The 25,000-nt window shown below is 44.4% G+C and overlaps 1 protein-coding gene across 2 annotated transcripts in view; it reads left to right on the forward strand.

Moving 5' to 3' along the window:
* Window positions 1-25,000, forward strand: part of cacna1bb (calcium channel, voltage-dependent, N type, alpha 1B subunit, b) — a 231,019-nt gene that overhangs the window by 131,845 nt on the left and 74,174 nt on the right. For both annotated transcript variants that reach the window (XM_070552555.1, XM_054744924.2), the window contains exons 13-24: window positions 405-626; window positions 708-820; window positions 3,394-3,506; window positions 5,110-5,241; window positions 8,563-8,635; window positions 8,846-8,963; window positions 10,299-10,366; window positions 11,885-11,991; window positions 16,356-16,421; window positions 21,371-22,054; window positions 22,132-22,337; window positions 24,222-24,354. In XM_070552555.1, coding sequence (XP_070408656.1) covers window positions 405-626; window positions 708-820; window positions 3,394-3,506; window positions 5,110-5,241; window positions 8,563-8,635; window positions 8,846-8,963; window positions 10,299-10,366; window positions 11,885-11,991; window positions 16,356-16,421; window positions 21,371-22,054; window positions 22,132-22,337; window positions 24,222-24,354 — 2,035 coding nt within the window. The remainder of the gene's footprint in view (window positions 1-404; window positions 627-707; window positions 821-3,393; window positions 3,507-5,109; window positions 5,242-8,562; window positions 8,636-8,845; window positions 8,964-10,298; window positions 10,367-11,884; window positions 11,992-16,355; window positions 16,422-21,370; window positions 22,055-22,131; window positions 22,338-24,221; window positions 24,355-25,000) is intronic.

Consider the following 25,000-nt stretch of genomic DNA (forward strand, 5'->3'; position numbering starts at 1 on the left):
TCAAAACTAATTAGCTTTCCTCGTCTTAAAAACCCAGTTTGTTGGATGTTTTCTGTAAAATTCATACCTGAGGGAATCAAAGTGACTTCAGCTCTCGTCTCGCTTCATTCACACTTAATATTCGTAATGAGTTGGTATTATTGTAACTTATTTTTAGTCTTTATAAACAGCTGCAAGTAAACTACAAGTGTTCAGGGGATGTTACGCTTGTTTTTACGCCCCATGTTGGTTTCTATCAATTAGTTTTGCTGTAAACATGTGACTCTAAAAAAAACTCAGAATGAGGCCAAACTGTTCCTTGGGGAGATGTAAAAATAAATACTTTGGGTTTTATACAAAATGAAGAGACAGGACGGCAGAAGGTAAATTGTGAGTTGGTCTACTTGACTTGTCGTGGTTTTCAGCCCCCCCCGGCTCTCCGTTCGGCCGGGCCAGTGTGAAAAGCGGCGGGAAGATGGACAGCTCCTCCTACTTTCGCCGTAAAGAGAAGCGGTTCCGGTTCTTCATCCGCCGAATGGTGAAAGCCCAAAGTTTCTACTGGATCGTTCTATGCGTGGTGGGCCTCAACACCCTGTGTGTGGCCATGGTTCATTACGACCAGCCGGAGTGGCTTACAACAGCTCTCTGTGAGTGACGTCCACGCGTTAAAACCACGTAGAAGCGCTGATGTTTCCTCACCAGCCTGATCTGTTTGTCTCGTGAACCAGACACCGCAGAGTTTGTGTTTCTGGGCTTGTTTCTGACGGAGATGACGTTGAAGATGTACGGCCTCGGAGGGAGGAATTACTTCCACTCGTCCTTCAACTGCTTCGACTTCGGGGTGAGTTCCTGCAGGCTGTGGTTTCTACCCCTGGGGAGTTCTGTTATTCATGTTGTTTTAGACGGATTTCTCTTCATGTTTAACACACGGTACTAAAAACTCAGGTTACATCCCGCATTGATCCATTTAACTTATATTGATTGGCTTTTAAAGAAGACGGTCTCGTCTTAGGGACTGTTGGGCGTCACACTGGGCAGAAATTCTCAATCCCAGCTGGAATTGTTTAGATTTCACAGGAAATTTGTAGAAATGACCTCAGATAGGAATGACTGCTAACAGGAGAGTAAATAAAACAGTACTTTATTGCGTACTGATGATCTGACACTTCTCACACAGACTAACATCTTCTCCATGACCACCAGACGTGTCTTTCCACCTGGTTGTTTAAGAGCTCACTGCACCAGCTGGGTTAAATGACTTGTTGCAGCTGAAAGACATCCGCCCTGCAGTAATTATCCAATAGGAGGCTCCTGCCTGTTTGCTCAGTTAAATCCAGATTGAGACTTTTTTTTGTGGAAAAAAAAAAAGAAAAAAATTTATGAAGTGGTTCTCTCCCATTTGTCTAAAATTCTCCACCAGTAACACGTTTCGGACCGCCCTGGGTTCTCCACTCACGTATTTAGCACCAGAACACCACTGCTGAGAGGTTTTCTGCTCAATAACATCAGAGAAGGAGAAACAGCCGGCTGCTACCACTTCTACTTTAGAACAAACTACCAGAGTCCCAAAAAGAAGACAACAGAAGACTCTTGTTTAAAAGTTAAAGCCCCACAGGCATCATCACACACTGGTGAACTTTATGTCCTTAGCTGGCCCATCCCCATGGAGGGGAGCGGTGAGCTGCAGCTGCAGCTGCAGCTGGGCTCGGGAACTATTTGGTGGTTTAACTGGTGGATTCTGATTCCAATTCCTGGTTTCGATTCCGGTTCCTATCGATTCCCGATTCCGATTCTTTGAAGACATGACATGCTTTACATGAGCCAGCCAACCACAGGTCCTACTTGATGAAATAATCTTAACTTCAACATGAATTTTAACTCTATGAACAACAACATCACCTTCATTTAGACACAAACATGTTTTGGAGACAAAAAGAAAAAACTTGCAGCACAACCAGTGTGTTTGTTTCTGACCACAACCAAAGTCTGGAAGAAGCCTCTGGGATGAGAGGCTAAATGTCTCCAACATATCCAGAAACGTCCAGCTGTCTTCAGCTACAACTCTCAGGATGATCATGTCCAGGATGACTGAGAACTGCACCTCCATGCTGCAGCAGCGTTCAGTCACAACAGGAAGTGGAACTTAAACGTAGCTGCTGTCAGTAACAAGCTAACAGGTTTAAACATTAAAACTCAACAGAAACAGTTCTGAAAGGAAATTGAAATGTTATTATTATTATTATTATTATTATTATTGTTATTATTATTATTGTTATTATTATTCTAATTATTTATTGTGGCAGAAGCTGGTGTGGTCCACCACAGAGAAGCTGCTCTAGCATGATGACTTTAATTATTCTACAGGTTATTGTTCAGCCTTCTGACGCTCACACACACACACACACACACACATGCACGCACACACACACACACACACACACACACGCACGCACGCACGCACTCACGCACGCACGCACACACACACGCACGCACACACACACGCACGCACGCATTCACGCACGCACGCACACACACACACACACACACACACACACGTGTTGGTGAGCGGCTGCGTCTGACTGCTGACGCTCCATGTGTGTTGTTATTTCTGCAGTGAGACAAACTCGCCTCACACGTCCAGAGTTTGTTCTTTAAAGCTTCTATTAACTCCACCGTGTTGACGTATTTAACACGTTTCCTCTACGCTGCAGGAGTTAACGTTTACATCACGGAGTAAAAGTTCGGCAGACACGTTTGTTTATATCCGGGTGGGGGGAGGGGGGACTCGTGCTGCACACACACAGCTGGTGTGATCAGCTCTGAAAAGCGTTGATCACAATTTGCAGATCACGTTTATTTTTCACGGAGATCGGCCGCGGATTCCTCTTCCGGTCGGCGTGCTAGGAATCAAAACTAGGAATCGAAATATAAACTTTGAACAATTCCGGGAAAAACTAACAGTTGGTCCCGGTTCCAATCGACGCTTGACGCCCAACCCTATGCGTGAGCCTTGAAAACCTAGCTTGTTCTGTTGTTCGCTACAACAACTCCACCCTGTTTGTGTCCAGATTTCATGTGTAACAGATCATCCTAATGAAACTCTTTCATTTTCGTCTGCAACTGATCTGTTTTGGTCTCAAAACAATTCAAGATGGCTGACATAGCTAACCAACATTAGCAAACACAAAAGCAGTTTGGACCGTCAGTTTTAGAAGTACTGAGCTAAGCCTTCTCGTTACTAGCGGAGTCGTTTACAACAACATAACGTTTTACGATGCCAGTATGTTTCAGGTCTGACAACAACAACAACAATCTCACAGGTTTAGATGGTTTCAGTTTAAAACTCTGGTGTCAGCAGATGTGGAACAACAGGTGAGGAAAATAAAATCCACCCTCCTCTCTTTCTTTTTCCAGGTGATTGTTGGAAGTATATGTGAGGTCATCTGGGACATAATAAAGCCGGGATCCTCGTTTGGGATCAGTGTGCTGAGGGCCTTGAGACTACTCAGGATTTTCAAAGTTACCAAGTGAGTTCATTTCAGGAAACAACCACGCTTTTGATTGGTTTGTAGTATTTTTGCACTTTGTAACTTACAAAAACTAAATGTCTTCTCTTTGTTGTAATTCATCACAAAACAAGTCGTCTAATGGAAACGAATCATATCAGCGAGTAAGGAAGGATGCATGGTGGAGGTGTCTGGGCCGCTGCAGCCTTTGCACCTGTTACCTGGGTAGGTGGGGGGATTTCTCTCTCCTCTCAACACCAACAGGAAAGAAACGTTCAGCCATGGCAAAGCCTTAAAGTCATGCTCACGTTCACCTGCCTGTCTCCTGTGAGCTTTATCCAACTCTACACACACCGACGTCATCTCTCCTTGCCTTTTGTTGTTCTTAAAGACCAAGTTCACTGAGAAGCCATTCTTAACTTGTTAACCCTTAAGGACACGTGGTGACACTGGTGTCGCATCCCATTTCAAACTTCTGCAAAATTGCTTCTTGAATCAAATATTCAAGTCTGACAACTCCGAGGGACATCCCATACGTGCACATATCACAAATATTTCACTTCTTAAGGGTTAAATATGATCGATCACCTTGAGTGTGACATGCAGGCATAACGTGGTAATGGTCCTCTTCCCGTTTCCTGCCTTGGGCTCTGATGGAAAATAATCTCGGAAAGATCTACGTCACGCTGAAAATTTGCATTCATGGATGCAAACGTCTGGACTCACGGCGAGGAAGGCTGTTGTTGTTTTAGCGTCCAGGAAACAGCAGAGCATGCATTCGCTAGTAGAAGCTAACCATTAGCAGCTCCGCCACACAGCAGAACTCTTCCAGGCTCGTGGTACTTGTGGAGATGAAACATCAACGTTGCAGAGCAAACAGGTGGTAGGGTTGTGTTGCTGTTAGCCAATCAGAGGAGAGATGTCCAGATATCAGGAAAAAAAACTCCAAACCCCGTCGTCTTCTGCCGCTGGATTCATCAAATAACGTCTACTTCCTGAAGCAGGAGCACCAGAGGTTTGTTTCCACAGAGCTCGACTCACCAGACATGAATTATTACTAATGACCTCTTCAGATGTGTAGAAAAAACATGTGACCTTTGTTTTTCAAGAAACGCAGTAACTCTCTCTCTCTCTCTCTCTCTCTCTCTCTCTCTCTCTCTCTCTCTCTCTCTCTCTCTCTCTCTGTTCCCCCCCTCTCTCCCTCTCTCTCTCCCTCTCTGTCTCTCTCTCTCCCTCTCCCTCTCCCTCTCTCTCTCTCTCTCTCTCTCTCTCTCTCTCTCTCTCTGTCTGTCTGTCTCTCTCTCTCTCTGTCTCTCTCTCTCTCTGTCTGTCTGTCTCTCTCTCTCTTTCTCTCTCTCTCTGTCTGTCTGTCTCTCTCTCTCTGTCTCTCTCTCTCTCTCTGTCTCTGTCTCTCTCTCTCTCTCTCTCTCTCTCTCTGTCTCTCTCTCTCTCTCTCTCTCTCTCTCTCTCTCTCTCTCTCTCTCTCTGTCTCTCTCTCTCTCTCTGTCTCTGTCTCTCTCTCTCTCTCTCTCTCTCTCTCTCTCTGTCTCTCTCTCTCTCTCTGTCTCTCTCTCTCTCTCTGTCTCTCTCTCTCTCTCTCTCTCTCTCTCTCTCTCTCTCTCAGATATTGGAACTCGCTGAGGAATCTTGTCGTCTCCCTCCTCAACTCCATGAAGTCCATTATCAGCCTGCTTTTCCTGCTCTTCCTCTTCATCGTGGTCTTTGCTCTGCTTGGCATGCAGCTCTTCGGGGGACAGTGAGTGCATTTTAGAGTTTGTTCTGCTTCCTCCATCCTTCCTCGGGTGTGTGATCTCCGGACTGCTGTGGCGGTGCTACCAGACATGTTGACCCAGCAGGGAGCCGGCTGAGCAGCCGCTCTCTGAATATCATTCTCAGCAGGAGCTCCAAGTCTTCTAACGACAGGAACACCTCCTGATCCTGAGCAGATAATCACAGGCCTGCTGTCTGGTGTTGAGAGTTCACCTCACATGTCCTGGGACTTTACATTTTGATGTTTCATCCTTTAAAACTTTTGTATTTTATACATTTGACAGGACTTATTTGTATTCCCTTCACAAATCACAAATGCATGTTTTACGTGGGAGGATCCACAAGCGGCAGTCGGATTCGTGAGAGAGTTTCCAAAGTGTCTCAGAATGCTCTGGAGGGTTTGCCAAGCTTCCTCCTGTGGGTCGCGGCACCTCGCTCGCCACATCTTCTGTTGCCGTGTGAATGCGGGACTAAACAAGCACATCTGTTGTGTCTTCTCCGGCTGATGAGAGATGTTCGTAGACCAGAAGAGGTCAGCGGAGATGTGGTTCTTCACCCTCTCTATCTCCTCTTCATCAGGGTGGCGTTCTCAGATCTCCTCAAGCTTCTGAACTCCATAATCCCAATCGTCCTCAAACCAGTCCAAAGATTTGTTCCTGTAGCTATAACATCTGTCCAGTGAGAGGAATAATGACGTTACTTTTGTTTTGTTTTAAGTAACGTCGATGCAAACTCTTCTTAGCTAGATGTGTTCTAACGCAACAGCCCAGGGGCCTCGTTCATCAAGCTAGCTTACGCACTAAACGGGGTCGGAAAACTGCGTAAGCAACTTTCCACGCAAACTTTGGGATTAATGAAAGAAAACGTAGCAGAAAAATGTGCGTAACTTTAAGTTGACTAAGGACCTGGCTTACACACATGTTGGACATGAGAGCACCTGCAGTGCTGCTGCTGAGAAGATACAATTATGAAATCCTGCAGCATTATCACTTGTACCGCTTCGTTTTCACACAGAACAAGACCCCCCACCCGCACACACACACACACACACACACACACACACACACACATACACACACATGCACATGCACGCACACACACACACACACACACACACACACACACACACACACACACACACACACACACACACGCATACACGCATACACACACACACATACACACACACACACACGCGCACACACACACACACACACGCGCACACACACACGCGCACGCACACACACACATACACACAGGCACGCACACACACACATACACACAGGCACGCACACACACGCACGCACACACACACACACACACACACACACACACACACAGCCTGAAGCCAGAATACAAAATGCAGAATATCAGCAGGGGGACAGATTGAGACAGAACGTCATGCGTCTGTGACGGTGTGTGTCCTGTCACTGTGACCCGATTGACCATGCGCCCTGGCTACTCGTCCAAAGAAGATCTCCATTTGGGTGACTGGTTAGCGTGTGTGACTTTAACCCGGGAGTCTGGGGATCGAATCCTGATCAGATCATTTTTTTTAGATCCGCCACAGATCTCTCTGAAGAACACAACATTGACGGCTTCAGCAACGCTGTGCCACTCCAGATTTTCTCTTATTTGTTTTGCAAAAGCACTTCCTTTCATTTCTCCACCTCACCCACAGGTACCTCACCTTCTGCTTGTGAAATAGCGCTTCCTTGATCTGCCTTGATCTACGGTCACCATCATTAATGGCGGAGCGCTGCAACAGCCTGCTTATGTATATGCATGAGATCCACAAGGCACTTTGCATTGACCATTTATGGCAGTAAGTGGGCGTGGAGAGGGCGGGATGGGATCCAGAATCACCTGAGAACATTTCTAGATAGTTTCTGATGTATGAAGCAGAGATTGCGTGCAGCTGTGCGTACTCCATGTTTGATAGATCACAAACCTGATTGGTGTAAGTATGGTTTTAGTAAGGATTCTACGCTATGTTTGATAAAGCAGACCCCTGCTCCTGTTTGATTTAATCTTAATCTGAAGATTGAACAAAGAATAAAAATAAAATGTTTCATGATTTCCAGATTTAGTTTTGTCTCGTGGTTAATTTCTAAGGATTAGAAAATTAAATATATCAAACTCTCGGGCCAAAGCTGTGCTTGAAAAAATCTAATGAACCAGACAAGATCAGCTTTCAGCTCTGAGGTTCAAGCTTTGATGATTTCCTTCAATCAGAGACGACATCCCCCGTCTTCATCCAGACGTTTACACTGAATCCCAACCAGATTATCAGCCTGACGTTTGACTCCCGCTGGATTTTAGATCCAACCTAAACAGAAATGAGTAGAAAAGTCCATCGTTTTTCCTGATGTCTGCTTGAACCCTTTCCTTAAAGTTCACACATTTCTACGAACAGCAACTATCTGAGAAAACATCTTTGTACATTTTCAGTTTGTTGGACACCATTCTGCTTCTTCCATCACCGTGGCAACCTGCCTTCACAGCTGATGGGCGCCTGATGACCAGCAGTTATCTTGTCTCTGTTTTTATTTACACACTTTGATAGAGTCCTGTTTAACTTTTGCACAGTGAGACGGGCGATTTAATCCCACTGGGATCCCTGCAGAAACTTTAAAGTCCAGTCGGAGCCAAAGTCTGTTTTTCTCTTCAGCTTTCAGACAAAAAAATACTTCAAACATCTGATGCAACTTGTCTTTCTTTGCAGGGTGTTGTTAATCTAGCGATGCGCCGTAAGAGAAGCAACTTTCTTCCACAAACTGTTTATAATAGAAACAAGCTGCTGTTGTTGTCGGGATTAGATGAAGTGAAGCTGGAGGAGCTTGTGGAGAATTAGGCGTCACGTGATTCCCGGTTTCAGGATGGAGTTAATGAACAATTCCTGAAAACCGGGCTGCATGTTCCCAATCCCCATTATCAGAGCGAATAGAGGTCCAAACACACGGCAGACAGCCGCGGGTGCACCACCGCTGCTAATCCCTGCAGATGGACGAGTGGAAGGAGAGAGGGAAGGATGCAGGAAAAAGGAAAGGAAACTAGGAGCAGCAAAGGTGGACAGAAAAGCTTCAGGGTCAGTTTGTTGTTTTTGATTCTCATTCCATAAATGTGGCTCTAGAGCTTAACCAGCATCGCCATGGAAACCTGCAGAACCTGAGGATGACCGGGGAAGCTGTGCAACAACGAGAAACTCATGAATGAAACTGTAGTTGGACTGCACATCAGAACTGAAGTTTTTTCCATTCACATGTTTTATTCTTGTTTTCTAATGTTGTTATTCGGACTTTTCCAGATTTAACTTTGAAGATGAAACACCAACGACAAACTTTGACACCTTTCCTGCGGCCATCCTGACGGTGTTCCAGGTAGAACGACATCTGCTTCTTATATTTTACACAAATGTGGGAGAACAAAAGAGGCCTTATCTTAATTTTTAATGATAGAGAAATGAGCAGGCCTGCAATTAACCCTCATTTAGTCTGTGCTCATCACTCGGTAACATAATCGAGTCAGTCTGTGCGATGAGGACCTGTTGTGTCCCTCAGCGTTAGGTCGACTCCTCTGTCTTTGTTCAGATTCTGACTGGTGAGGACTGGAACGCTGTGATGTACCACGGCATCGAGTCGCAGGGTGGAGTTCGACGTGGGATGTTCTCCTCCATCTACTTCATCGTTCTCACGCTGTTTGGAAACTGTATCCTCTCATGTCACCATTAACCTGCAGAGGTGGACAGCACATTCGTAGGGAAGAGAAAGTCCACCTTGGTTCTTGTCTAGGGTGATCAGTTTCTGAAAGGATTCAACTCCAAACTCGTGTAGAAAACCACAACAAAGGGGCAGGAGGTCTGGAGCCTACAGGCTTATGTTAACATCAGTGATGACCTCAGGGGAGCAACGGCTGCTGCCCATCAGTTTGGGGAGGGATTAAAGGTCATTTGAGTCCAGTTGAAAACATTTAAAAACAGCTGCTGAGCTTCCCAGGAGTAGATGTTCCAGCAGGTTCACCTCAAGGTCAAAGGTCAGTGGTCAGAGAAGTGATGCAAAAGGGCCTCCATTGGTCTCAAGACAATCACAAGGTGTTTCTCATAAAACAAAAAAAAATTAATTAAAGGTTAAAATGATTTCAAAAATGATTAAAATATATTTAAAAGGAGTAAAAATAAAAATTGTGATTACAAAAATGTAAGGAATGGGATGGATGGGTAAGGAATGGGAGAGAGAAAATTAAGAGGAAAGAGGGAAATCGATGGATCCCGGAAAAGGCGGTATAAGAGCAGAATAAGGAGAGGGCGGTGACGAAGGTCACGTAAAAGTCAGTCTGAACAGGTGAGTCTTCAGCTGCTTTTTAAAGGAGACCACTGAGTCCACTGATCTCAGGCTCAGGAGGAGAGAGGTCCAGAGTCTGGGGGCCACAGCAGCAGATGATCTGTCACCTTTGACCTTTAGCCTGGTGCTGCACAACCAGTAGGCTGTGGTTGTTAACAGGTTAAAGGGTAAAGGTTGTAACAGGACAGTTAGAGAAGAAGAAAAACAAGAATCTGTTGATTGGAAGAGGTGCAGAACACTTCTTCTCCTATTAGAGCTTAGACCTATAAAGTTACCCATAATGCAAAGCTGCACTTTTGGAATAACCCTAAATCAGCGTATCAGCACCAGCAGCTGCTGCCAGCTGTCAGCACGGTGGTGGAGGGCTAATGATGTGGGCTGGCTCTGTAGCCACAGGACGCACCGAGTCCAGCACGGACTCATCTGGGAATCGGAGTTCCTGATTGGGCCAGATTGGGTCATAAAACAAGACGATGACCCCAACCACAGCCGCTAATGTCTGACATCATCAGGGTCCAGTCAGAACCCTAACACACTGCTCCTTCAAGCTGTTGATGCTAAATATGGTTAAACATGGATTGTATGGATTTACCATAAAACCCATTATTCAGCTTCCTCAGAGCTGGTGGATCTTCTGGACCTGCTTTGTGAGGGACAGATTGAAAACATCATCACGTTTTCCATTCTGAACGTTGTTTCTTAGACACCCTCCTGAATGTCTTCTTGGCCATTGCTGTTGATAACCTTGCTAATGCCCAGGAGCTGACTAAGGTGGGTTTCATCTCTTTTCCAGTTTAATTTAAAGGAAGACCGTATTTCACTTAAATGTGATGCTTGGTAAACAAAATGTTCCAAAACACCTGCATAGGTTTGAAGATCGCCTTTCTGGGTCTCCAGGCCTTGCTTTGGTCCCACTGGACATTTGTGTGAAACGTGTATTTTGTATCTTTTTATTAAAGGATCCCTATAACAATTATGTAATGCATCACTCAACAGCGCCACCAGGTGGTGAGAGCACATTAAAGACATCAAAATACAAAGAAAGAACATTCCTAGAGTGGTGAAAGATTCTCCCGAACTAAAATTATCCTTGTATCCATTTTAGTTTAATGTTGTAAAGATGTGGATACGATTTGGTTTACACAAAAGTCTCAGTTCTTGTTATAAATGCTGTGGACTACAGATACAAACTCAGCAGAACAGTTATGGATTAAACACACCGCCCGGCAGAACTCCTCCAGGCTGGTGTTAAGCTTGGTTTATGCTTGACACATTTACTTTCCGCTTGGTGATGCGGCTCGGGATGGAACGCGCTTCACAACTCGCAGCGTTTATGGTTCATGCGGCTTGTCTCTGCGGTGAGCCAATATTCTCCCAAACTGTAGGGGCAGCATGGAGCTCTACGGCATGCATCCAACACTACACCATAGTAGAAGTAGAAATTACTGTTTACATCATGGCATTTCAGCATTTTTAACTGCGTCCTCGTCTTTTCTGACAGTGCGAGCTTTTTCTCTCCAAGAATTATTAACAACATGTTGATCACGGTGATCTCTGAGAGCTGAATCATACAAATGTCTGTATTTACGAACCTCTGCCATACTAGTTCTTGCCAGTCCGCCATGTTTTTCCGCGTCTGACCGTCCGCGTGGTTAGAAAATTTCCTAGGTGCGCGGTGCGGAAAATTTGGGCCGTGCGGAGGCGCGGTGGAGGGGCGTGGCTGTTAAAATGACGCAATTTCGCCGCGCGGAGCCGTGCAGACCTCGCGGACGCGTCAAGCATAAACCAAGCTTTATTGGTGGAGATAAAACATCAACGTTGCAGAACAGACGGTCAGTGGTGGAGTCGTGTTGCTGTTAGCCAATCAGAGGAGAGATGTCCAAATCCTGTCATGTTCTGCTCTCCTCTGGTCCGGCTCACTTTTTTTACACAGAGATTGTCTCACAAGGCATTCACTTAAACCTGAGCTCTGCACGTGTTGAAAAAATGAGGGAACTTTCTGTTTGAATTGTTTTTCCTGGTGGTCTGGTTGCAGACGTGGGATATTTCCCTGCTGGAATCTTATCTTAGAAAGAGGATTTGATGTTCCAATTATTGTGATTCAGGATGAATGTCAAAAAGATAAATAAATAAATAAATCAAGATACATTCAGGTTATTTGTGAAACATACTTTTGTGCCAATGGGTTGTGAAGGTCTCACTGTGTTTGCAGAAAGTCTCCTCCGAACAAATCCTGCTTTATCACACCAAACAATTTATTAATTTTCTCCCAATTGTGATTGGCTGAAGGATGAAGAGGAGCAGGAGGAGGCAGCCAATAAGAAGCTGGCAATGCAGAAAGCTTTGGAGGTGAAAGAAGTCAGCCCGATGTCTGCCGCCAACATCTCCATTGCTGCGTAAGTTTCCATGAGTCCCGTACCGGCACGGCCCGGTTCTGTGGGCTTTCTCCTCCTTCGGGTCAGGAACCTGTTCTGTGCTTGGTTTGCGTCTTTCCTCTCCTCATTAGGAGTCTGCTTCGTAGTGTCGAGATGTACTTTTACACCCGACTATTGATCTTCCTCACAACTACAGGCAATTAAGGAAGCTTCTTTTTTCCTTTTCCTATTCTTTTGTAATTTTTGTCCTGCCCATACCACTGGAGCTCTTTCATATGCTTCAAAATCAGATTTAATTTAAAACTAATGGGTCCTTGTTATTTTAAAAAGCGTATTATTATTTTTTAATATGCAGCTTTGAGTTCTGCAGAGAAAGTTTCTGTATTGTTTTTTTGTTTCTGATTTTGGTTTAGCAACTGTTAATAAAAATACACTAAAATCATGTATAATAATAAGTGAAATGTTCAGTCGGTAGCTCAGAGGTGTTTTATGACAGCAGCTGTGAAACAATAACAGGCTAAACATTCAGTCATTTTCATTTTTCTGGATTTTCTTATTTATTGTGAACAAATGAATCACAATAATGATGAAAATCCAACCTGAAGACTCGTGGATCTTTGTAAATAAGGAACTTTCTTTCAACCGTAATCTCAAGCTGCACATTTCAGGTGATACTTTTTTGTCCATTCAAACTGAATCTGTCTGCGTGAAACAATGTTCATTCAGACTGTAGCCGCTGATCGGAGCTGTGGAAACTTCCCAAACCGGATTGTTGTTGTTGTTGTCTATTCTGAAATGTGATTTGTATGTTGTGTGAAGAAAAACTCTGGGTTTCTTTTCAAAATAACCATTTTAATTCTGGTGGTGGGAAAATGAACCATATGAAACAAAACCAGGAGCTATTTTATTAATTTGCCTAAATTTAGATATAATATAGTCTAATCTAAAGTAAAATAAAGCCACTAACGTAACAACTTAACTTGCAGATAATGTGCAGAAATGTTCCAGATCAAAATAAGGACCTTAGAATTAGGAATTTTTACATTTTAAAGGTGTTTCCAATGACATTTGGTGGTTTGTGTTAAAAACATCTCCATTTTCTGTTAAATAACTCTGTTCTTAGATTAATGACCAAGTAAACAGTTATTTACTTGTTAATTTTGACATATGATCGGTCACTCTCAGTTTCACATGCAGGCTGAATGTGAAAACAGTCTTCTACCCCTATTTCCTGCTTTAGCACAAAGAAAATAGACGGTAAAACTCTGGGATTGCAGTTGGATCTACATCACACTTCAAAACTAACATTCATGGCGTCACACATCCTGGCTTGTGACAGGGTTTAGGATCCAGGAAACAGCTGAGCAGCTAGTAGAAGCTACCTAACATTTAAATAGGTAAATTAATAACAATCATATCAATTAGAAACAGGATGATGATGATGATGATGATGATGATGATGATGATCTCACTGTTGATGTTTTCTGTAGAGAGGGAGTCAGGCGCTTTAGCAAGGATTTCCTGACATTATGACAAATAGTTCAACCATTTACTGCAGTTCTGAAATGTTTACAATACGCCAAACGTAAAGGTTTAGATCAGATTTACGCCAAACGTAAAGGTTTAGATCACATTTACACCAAACGTATAGGTTTAGATCACATTTACACCAAACATAAAGGTTTAGATCAGATTTACACCAAACGTAAAGGTTTAGATCAGATTTACACCAAACGTAAAGGTATAGATCAGATTTACGCCAAACGTAAAGGTATAGATCAGATTTACGCCAAACGTAAAGGTTTAGATCAGATTTACACCAAACGTAAAGGTTTAGATCAGATTTACGCCAAACGTAAAGGTTTAGATCACATTTACACCAAACGTAAAGGTTTAGATCAGATTTACACCAAACGTAAAGGTTTAGATCACATTTACGCCAAATTTAAAGGTTTAGGTCAGATTTACACCAAACGTAAAGGTGTAGATCAGATTTACACCAAACGTAAAGGTTTAGGTCAGATTTACACCAAACGTAAAGGTTTAGATCAGATTTACACCAAACGTAAAGGTGTAGATCAGATTTACACCAAACGTAAAGGTGTAGATCACATTTACGCCAAACGTAAAGGTTTAGATCAGATTTACGCCAAACGTAAAGGTGTAGATCAGATTTACACCAAACGTAAAGGTTTAGATCAGATTTACACCAAACGTAAAGGTTTAGATCACATTTACACCAAACGTAAAGGTTTAGATCAGATTTACACCAAACGTAAAGGTATAGATCAGATTTACACCAAACGTAAAGGTTTAGATCACATTTACACCAAACGTAAAGGTGTAGATCAGATTTACACCAAACGTAAAGGTATAGATCAGATTTACACCAAACGTAAAGGTTTAGATCAGATTTACACCAAACGTATAGGTTTAGATCAGATTTACACCAAACGTAAAGGTTTAGATCACATTTACACCAAACGTAAAGGTTTAGGTCAGATTTACACCAAACGTAAAGGTTTAGATCAGATTTTCACCAAACGTAAAGGTTTAGGTCAGATTTACACCAAACGTAAAGGTTTAGGTCAGATTTACACCAAACGTAAAGGTTTAGGTCAGATTTACACCAAACGTAAAGGTTTAGGTCAGATTTACACCAAACATAAAGGTGTAGATCAGATTTACACCAAACGTAAAGGTTTAGGTCAGATTTACACCAAACGTAAAGGTTTAGATCAGATTTACACCAAACGTAAAGGTTTAGGTCAGATTTACACCAAACGTAAAGGTTTAGGTCAGATTTACACCAAACATAAAGGTGTAGATCAGATTTACACCAAACGTAAAGGTTTAGGTCAGATTTACACCAAACGTAAAGGTTTAGATCAGATTTACACCAAACGTAAAGGTGTAGATCAGATTTACACCAAACGTAAAGGTTTAGGTCAGATTTACACCAAACGTAAAGGTTTAGATCACATTTACACCAAACGTAAAGGTTTAGATCACATTTACACCAAACGTAAAGGTTTAGGTCAGATTTACACCAAACGTAAAGGTGTAGATCAGATTTACACAAGACATCTGTGGGTGTAAGAATTAATTTTTTCTAGTTTGTAGAATTTCCTCTTCTGTAAATTTGACACCTTTCAAGCTCAGTCTTGTCACCTGTTGTGGGTTAAACTGGTCCAGATGTTAACGCTGAGCAACAGAATGACTAAGTGAGGTTCATCACACTGGGTACCAGCATGTTGTAAGTCCTCCGTCACAAACCAGCTCAGTTAGGAGATTCCTCAGAGTCTGATTTTCTGCTTCAGTTGAACGCACCAACAAACACAACATTAGGATCTTCAGGTTTAGTGAGAAAATTAAACATCACGACCCAGAAAATGGTTCCAAGTCAGTTTTAATTCACGGTTTTTGGCTGTTAAAAAACAGCATAACGGCTGATGTTTAATCAGTACATCTGCGGTGGTCTCTAGTGGGAATGAATGCCTGTAGGTACTACTCGGGGCACAAAAAGCCCAAACACACCTGTTTCAGGATCTGGTAAATTTCCAGATCAGAGGAGAGCTTCAGACGACAGGATTTGGCTTCTTGATTCCTGATATTTGTACATCTCACCTCTGATTGGCTAACAGCAGCATGACTCTACCACTGTCTGTTTGCTCTGCAACGCTGATATTTTATCTCCACAAACAAGCCTGGAGGAGTTCTGCTGTGTGGTGGATTTGCTCATGCTAATGTTAGCTTCTACTAGCTGAGACGTTCTCTGCTGTTTCCTGGACGCTAAACCAGCAACAGCTTCCCTCTTGTGAGTCCAGATGGGTGAGTCCATGAATGTTAGTGACAGGGTGACGTAGATCTGTCAGGATTTTCTAATCCTAGAGTTTCACCGTCTGTTTTCTATCAGAAGCTACTGCAGGAGACAGGTGTAGGAGACTATTTTCATGTTCAGCCTGCATGTTAAAATCAAAGTGACTGATTATAATCAGACATAATCATTAAAAATAGGTTTTCAGTAGACCACACCTTTAACGACAAAGTAAAAGGTAAGATTTCAAATGTCTGAGGTTCAGTGAATGTAGCAGCGTTTTCAGTAGAGTTGTTATGGATACAGGTAAGAAGGCAGGATATTTCTTCTCTCAATGCTAAAATGAACCTCTAAAATGTTCCCACATAAAGGCATGCATTTGGGTCTTTCGGTTTTCTGTACTATTGAAATGTTTTCTTTTTTTCCCATTTTGGAATGAAACTCCTGAACGGTTTAATTATGTGTGATGAAGGTGTTCCTCCTCACAGAGGTCCTCTGTGGGTTGTTGGTGGATACGCTGTCCCTTTCACTTTTATGCCTCATTTTTTCTTTTGTTCTGCACGTACAGTTTTGTAAAGCAAAATCGAGATGCACTGTCGTCTCGCAGGTCGTCCGTCATCAGCATTCAGTCACCGTGAGTTATCTCTCTCTCTGTGTTTCCTCTCCTCTCTGCTTCCTTCCTTTTGTCATCTCTAATCCCTACTCTTCTCCTTTTCCTACCTCGTCTTCTAGTTTTCTTCCAGATAAATAATCAGTAGTCCTGCACTTCTCTGCTAGCGGAGTGAAGCACGCTTGTGCCTGACGGAGCGTTAAAAAAATCACAATTAAATGCTGATAGCAGTAAACAGTGCTGCCTCCTTCCAGCCTTTAACCGTCGTCTTCCTTGTTGATTCAGCTCATCAGTGCCTCCAGTAATTCTGCTTTCTGCCCTCTCATGTCAGTAATTTGTTTATAAAAGCTTAATTTCTCCGAATGTTGCTGTCAGCGTAGGTAGTCTGACATTTCCAGTCCTGCTTGTTGTCGTAGACCTCTGGGAGGTCACGCTAAACTCTCCTACCGTCTCCGCTGGTCACAGAGGAGAGAAGAAGGCTGATAATTGAGTTGGACGTGTTTAAGGAAACAAGTTGTTTTGCTTCTTATCCTCACAAACCAACACCTTTCCTCTGAGTTTCACATCCTTCTTTTGTCATTTTACTGCAAGCATGAAAACCCTTCCTGTGTGTGTGGTTACCTGTCCTGTGTCCTCTGTCTTTTCTGTCTCTGTGTGTCTTTTAGGAGTTATACTGTCTACTGCTCCCCAACACGCCAGCTCTTTAAACACAGGTGAACAAAAGAGAATCATCGTCTCACAAGTTACCATCTAAATGAGCCATACTGTCCACCTGCAGGGTGTGGTTCCCGCCCACATGAAAAAAACACAAACTTAATAAATGTTTTTTTTTTTTTTTTTTTTTACTTTTGTGCAAAAAATAAAAAAAGGAGAAAAAATCACATTTCTTTCATCAAACTAATTTCTATGCATCTTCTGGTCTGGATTCAGCCGGCTGGAACAGACGCTGCGTGTGAATATAATCCTAAATCATGTTTTCTTTGTCGCCTTCATTTACACACAAAATAAAATCATCCTGAATTTCGTGAAAAGCGTTGCTAACTTTGTGTTTATGATGTTTTTGTCATTAGCTGTGCTGGCACTAGGAGCAGGGGCGCAGATAGGATTTTCAAACTGGGGGGGACAAAGTTCCAATGTACCCTCGCCCAAACCCACACACACACACACACACACACACACACAAACTATTGCAAGAGCCTTAACTAGAGCTCAGTCAGTTCGTGTAATTTCATCCAACGGTTTACGTAAAAACTAACTTTTATAAACGTGTCTGAAGCTGTTATGCAGCAAAGCTCTGCCTGATCAACACCATAAATGATAAATGATCCTCACTTGTGTAGCACCTCTCAGAGTAAGGACTCCAAAGCGTTTTACACTTTTACACTTTTAGGGGCGACGGTGGCACAGGAGTTAAGTGCTCGCCTTGCAATCGGAAGGTTGCAGGTTCGAGCCCCGCTCAGTCTGTCGCTGTCGTTGTGTCTTTGGGCAAGACACTTAACCCACGTTGAATGTGTGTGTGAATGGGTGAATGACTGATTGTGTTGTAAAGCACCTTGGGGGGTTCCAGGACTCTAGAAGTTGCTATATCAAATACAAGCCATTTACCATTTTTACTACAGTGTATCATTCACACACACATTCACACACTGATGGTGATGAGCTACGATGTAGCCACAGCTGCCCTGGGGCGCACTGACAGAGGCGCCCCACTATTTAATTCAGTCATTTGTCATTCTCCCAATCAATTACTAACCAAAACCTCACGCTTTATGCAAAACATTACATGATTTTCAGCATACCGATCTTTACAGAAAACATAAAAGCTCTAAAAAACTGCACATAAAATATAATAAGAAACGATATTCACTTATCACTTAGAGCACTGGTTCCCAAACTTTTCAGCCTGACCAGCAGATGTTCCTTTGTATTTTTACGTTATTTAGAAATTTTCATTTTATTTGGAAAGTTTTTATTTATATATAAATATATAAATCTCTTTTTTAAATTTATATTTTACTTTTTTTATGATTATGTGGCACACTTGACTTCCATACATAACGCATCGGCATCTGCCTGTTTTTAAGGGTTATTCTTTTACATTGTCGCTACGTCTGTCACGTTAGCGGTGTTTTACCATCGTTTCTACATCCATCACGTCCCAGAGAAGGTTAAACCAACATCAAACCCAACGTTTGGAGCTCGTAAACCCCACACACCTCTCCTGCAGCACCAGCTGTCTGATGCTGCAGCAGCGTCCATCTTCCAGGCTGGATGAGTGAATTTCTTCATCAGAGTCAATATTCTGCTTCATAATCAGAGTCAGTCAAGACCAGACCTGCCGGCAATTATATGTTTTATCTCATATTTGCGCTCTTCATGCTGCACGCATCTCCTCCTCTCCCCGACTGGGAGCCTCTCGGCGGGAGGCGTTTTTCAAACTCTAAAAACTCCCAAACTTTGCTCAGCCTGAAGGTTCCACATTTCCACTATCTTCTGGTGTAAAGTAGTAACTTCATGAGGGATCATATTTGTAGCTGAGACTTGTTAAAGTCAGCAATGAGGCTTTGGCGCTTATAACGAGTAAGTCCCAACACTGACAACAACGTACTGAAACTAGAACCAACACGCATAAACAGACAGATCGGTCCCGCCTACTTACACTGTCGGTCTTTTTTAAATACGCAGTAATCGTTGCTCATCCTGCGTCCTAGCAGCAACCACTTTGGCGCCTCTGGAGTCGGTGTTTGTTTACGTCATGCTGCATTCAATGTAATTAGAAAAAGGAGCTTCAAGCGCTTAACCGCCGAATGGCCTTAGTGCGGGGGACGGATCGGGGTCGACCTGAATCTGGGGGTGGACAGATGCCCCCCGCCCCCCACCCTATCTGCACGCCTGACTAGGAGGTGGCAGGGACATCACAAGGCTTGACCCTCTCAGCCGTTGTGTCTCCATACAAAATTGGACTTTTCAGGATTTTGCTAAGACGTTAGCATAGCATAGCCATTTAAGCAGTGGGTGACATCACACAAAGGTTTTCACCTGTCAGTGTACATCGTAATTTCATCCATTCAGGGATGGGGAGGGAGACTGTGTGATGTAAAAAGTGTCATTCAATGACCAGAAGGGGTTTATTACAGCAGGGGGCCACAAATCAGCAGGATTTACGGCATTGGGGGGGGGGTCCTGATGTTTTTTTAGAGTGGGATGTTCACGAAAAATTTTAAAGCAGCGCCAATTATTTTCTACTCCTTTAATTCCGCTTCACCAGCAACTCTTCCAATTTTACCAATGATGGTTGTTTGATGACGTCTGCCATTTCCCACTGAGTTACAACCAATCAGCATGAGTTAAGCACAAGACCCGCCCAGTGACTAACGAGCCATTTCTGAGTACGTACCCCAATACAGGTCCTCGTCGGTCTGTGACATCGCCTGTAAAATGTTACTTTTGGGCCAGTCCCATTAAATGGAGACACGCCACAAAAGTCCAGTAAAGTGACCCGGACGTTCCAACCCTAACCCTCAGGAACCCTAAAACCATTTGCCTTCAGCTGCTAATGTAGAACCTAGATCTACTATTGACTAATTTTTAGCTTTTACAACATTTTCCACTGAAAATGTTCTTTTGTTTCATGACTTCTGAGACCCCAGTGAGGTCCAACCTGCAACCAAGGCCCTGTCAACATTCTAAGATGATTATAGTAAAATGTTTAAAGGCCTGTGATATGTGATATAGCTCCTTCTAGATTCCTGGAGCCCCCCAAGGCACTTTGCAAAACAATCAGTCCATTCACACAATTCACACCCTGGCGGTGATGAGCTACGACGTAGCCACAGCTGCCCCGGGCTCACTGGCAGAGGCGAGGCTGCCGTACACAGGCACCACCGGTCCCTCCGACCACCACCAGCAGGCAACGTGGGTTAAGTGTCTTGCCCAAGGACACAACGACAGCGACAGTCTGAGCGGGGCTCGAACCTGCAACCTTCCGATTACGGGGCGAGCACTTAACTCCTGTGCCACCGTCGACGTTTGACCCGAATCTCACCTTTCAACAATCTTGAGGACGCACCTGAATACCGTGACGGCTTCGGAGCTAAAGATCGTTTTCTGAGACGTCCCTGCCGTGCGCGATGTCGTACGAACGCTCTGACCTGCTCAGAAGCGCGTTGGGACCACGAGACATGTTGGACTGTCTTGTCCCACGTCTGGCACCAAACGCGCACGCTGCATTTTGAAGGTGAGGTCGCAGAAGCTGGTTTTCCCGTGTGACCCGTAGGTGCAGTTTTAGCTGTGTTGCTGCACACCACACACAGAAGGACCAAAACAGTTAAATCCATGACTTTTTTATTGCGTGGGGTCTCTCATGCTTTGAAATTGTCTGACGAAGTCAAATCCTGCTGTGTGAACCGGGTCTTCACCGGCAGGGTTATAGGTACTTGAAGTCCTTGAAGGTTCTAGAACCCTGATGTGATCTTCTTGACGTGACGATGATTCATTTTGGGCCCTTAAGTGCTTTTCACGTAGAGAAAACTCGCCCTGAAAGGGCTTGAAGTTGAAATCTTGAGAGCGTGTTTGTGTGTCTCATCATAGTTGGACAGTTTTTCAACAAACGTTATGCATTGTCACCCCTAGACTTTATTGTTCTTAACACCCCAAAGTAAAAGAGCTGATTTCCTTGATTTTTTAATTGATTTGCACACTTGACTCTAATTGTGCTCCGTAGATTAGAAGATGGCATCGCACCTCTCTGCGTTACACACATTTAACCATCTCACAAACTCCTGCATGGTCTGTGAAAACTCTACCATAGGAAACATCCATAGACCTAACCCTGGCTCTATTGTTAATCCCAGTCTTCAGCAGCTATGGATGGAAGTTCATTCCAAACCCCAACAAGACCCATAAATCAGATTAATGACCAGATTTCCTCCATCGTTTTTACAACCGCATGGTCTTTGTTCTGGTGTTTGCAGTAAGGAGCAGCAGCGGTCTGCCAAGTCCATGTCGGTGTGGGAGCAGAGGACCAACCAGCTGAGGAGACACAACCTGAAGACGAGTAACGAGGCCTTGTTCAACGAGCTGGACCCCGAGGAGCGCCTTAGGATGTCCTCCGCCCTCCATCTGCATCCTGACATGAAAACTCACACGGACCGACCCCTGGTGGTGGAGGCCACGAACGGTGACAAAACCAGCAGCGGGGGTCAGGAGGAAGCGGGAGGAGGGCTCCGACAAGACGGGCTGGGGGACAGCTTCCACAGCCACTCCAGGAGACATCACCGCCATCGCGACAGGAACGGAGAGGGAGGCGACGGGCGGGGAGGGAGGCACCATGCTCATCATAGAAACAGGGAACACAACCCAGACAGTTCCCAAACTAAAGAGAGGAGAGGGAGCCACGATGGAGGACACCGGCACCGCCACCGAGCTGGATCTCCTCAGAAGGTCGGTGATGCACAGGAAGGAGAAGGGGATGAAAGAAGCCATCGCCACCATCACTCTCACCGGCTAAATGAAGGGAACGGACGTTTAGCAAACGGCGAGCAGGAAGACAGTCGAGGAAGAGGAGAAAATAACGAAGAGAAAGGTCTCCGCTCTCGTTCGGCTAAAGCTCAGTCTTCTCTGATTGGAGACGAGTGTAAGCAGAACAGAAGTTACAGGTGAGACCATAAAAGTCAAACTCAGCCTGTTCATTTTTGATAGAGCTGCTTGTGATGCTGTAACCCTCCTCCCTCAGAGACAGGCAGGCACACACGGAGGAGGACAGCCTCACTGGGAGTCCGCCACAGCCCAAGCGGAGCAGCTTGACTCCCAGTGAGAAGCAGGAGGATGCCGACAACCAGAAAAACTCCACCAGAGCCAGCCAGGCCGGTCTGAACAGCAACACCATCCGCATCCCGGTCACCGTCACGGCTCCACCTGGAGACACCATCATCATTCCCAGTGAGAGCTAAAGGTTTCTCTCTGTAAGGGTGCTGTCAGAGCTCAGGGCCAAAGATTTTATAAGAAACGTATCCAAGGGGCAGAGGCGGGCAGATGAGTAGATCTGAGGAAACCAGGGACTGTAAATGCTGACAGGTGAGAGAGAGAACAGGTGAGTGCATGAACTGGTGTGAGAGGCTGAATCAGACCCAGAAGAGCTGAGGATGAACACTAGGTGGTGAGGGCCAATTTTATGTCTTTAAATCTAATATTATACATTTGTGCGTACGGGCTGTTCGGTCCGTTACGACCGGTGTCAGAGCTTGGTCCGTGTTGCCGGCAGTAAGTCGAGCTTGTTTCCGGTGAGAGTTGGACTCCGCCAAGGCTGCCCTTCGTCACCGGTTCTGTTCATAACCTTTATGAGCAGGATTTACACACACACACACACACACACACACACACACACACACACACACACACACACACACACACACACATACACATACACACACACACACACGCACGCACGCGCGCACACGCACGCACACACACACACACTGGCCACTTTATTGGGTATACCTTGCTAGTACCGGGTCGGACCACCTTTTGCCTTCAGAGCTGCCTTACTCCTTCGTGGCAAAGATTCAACACGATTCTGGAGACATTCCTCAGAGACGTTGGTCCACGTTGACATGACAGCATCACACAGCTGCTGCAGATTTGTCGGCTGCACATCCATGATGAGACTCTCCCGCTCCACCACATCCCAAAGCTGCTCTGTTGGACTGAGATCTGGTGGCTGTGGAGGCCGTCTGAGTACAGTGAGCTCGTGGTTCAAGAAGCCAGTCTGAGATGACTGGAGCTTTATGACCTGGTGCCTTATCCTGCTGCAGTAGCATCAGAAGATGGGTGCACTGTGCTCATAAAGGGATGGACATGGTCAGCAACAACACTCAGGCGTTGCCACGGTGATGAGTTAGCACTAAGGGGCCCAAAGCGTGTGACGAAAATGTCCCCCACACCATTACACCACCGCCGCCAGCCTGAAACGTTGATGCAAGGCAGGATGGATCCATGCTTTCATATTGTTGATGCCAAATTCTGACCCTACCATCCAAGTGTCGCAGCAGAAATGGAGAGCCGTCAGAGCAGACAGCATGTGTCCATGTTTGGTGAGTGTGTGAATTGTAGCCTCGGCTTCCTGTTCTTGGCTGACAGGAGTGGCACCTGGTGTGGTCTTCTGCTGCTGTAGCCCATCCGCCTCAAGGTTCCACGTGTTGTGGGCTCAGAGACGCTCTTCTGCATACTTTGGTTGTAACGAGCGGTCATTTGAGTTACTGTTGCCTTTCCATCAGCTCGAACCAGTCTGGTCCTCTGGCCTCTGGCATCAGCAAGGCATCTTCACCTACAGGACTGCTTTTTCAGACCATTCTCTGTAAATCCTAGAGATGGTTGTGTGTGACAATCCCAGAAGATCAGCAGGTTCTGAAATACTAAAAACAACCATGCCACGTTCAACGTCACCTAAATCACCCTTCTTCCCCGTTCTGAAGCTCGTTTAGAACCGCAGCACATCCTCTTGACGAGGTCAACACGCCTAAATGCACCAAGTTGCCTCATGTTGATAATTTTTATTGTTTTTTTCTTCTTTTGGATGTTAAATGGTTAATCTGCTTTTAAATTATTTTGTTAGAATAAAACACACACACACACACACACACACACTAGAGTTTGGTGAATTCATATGATATAAAAAAGGTTTGTTCTCAGATTATTTTCATAAACTAATTTAAGCACCAGAAGATGAATCCGTCTGCTTTTATTTCTAATCTGCAGAAAACTTTTTCCTTTTACTAAAGTGAATGAGTTTTATTTATGTAATTATTTATTTTTGCATCGCTCCAGTGAACAACATCGATCGTGACAACTTCCAACTCAGTGAGGAGAAGAAGGACCTGGAAGAGGAGGAGGAGGCAGCTAACGGGCCTCGGCAGATCCTCCCGTACAGCTCCATGTTTGTTTTTGGACAAACGAACCCGTAAGTCCTGCGCTGGAAGTCGCCGCTGTAATCCCAAAACTCTTTTATAACAAGCCACATCCCTCTGATTACTGTAAATACCCTATCAATCCAAGTTTAACAAAACTGTTTGGAGTTCTTTGTCACTTTCTTTAGGAAAACTTAAATATCTGCATGATAAATAACATAAATACATTTAATCTGACATTCCCTGACCCTCAGATGAGCCCTTTGTTGAAAGGTGTAACGGTGTCCACATGGCAGGTCTCCACATGCGGTGGTGGTCCTACGGCGTGTGGTTAGCAGGCACACGGCAACAATGACACACAAATAAATTTCACACACAAACTTTCACTCATCAAACAGGAAATCTTGTGAAACCTCCAGAAATAGAACGCCACCTTGGAGTAAAAAACATGGCGGAAGAGGCCCGTGCAGCGTGCTTCTGTCACCCCGCTTTCTGACTGGCTACACATTCAACATGCAGCATACTTGTTTGTCCTTGAAAGTGGTCCAAGACAGCCAACGCGTTTAATGTCCCAGATTTCCAATCAGAGCTGGCGTGCTTCTGAGCAGACCAGAGCACTCTTAACACACCTTACATGGCAGGATTATCTGATAAGATTATCTTTGGAGACATTAACCAGGCGTGTCCTTCAGATCATCA

Source organism: Nothobranchius furzeri, chromosome 6 (assembly GCF_043380555.1).
Source record: "Nothobranchius furzeri strain GRZ-AD chromosome 6, NfurGRZ-RIMD1, whole genome shotgun sequence".
In the NCBI taxonomy this organism is placed as follows: Eukaryota; Metazoa; Chordata; class Actinopteri; order Cyprinodontiformes; family Nothobranchiidae; genus Nothobranchius; species Nothobranchius furzeri.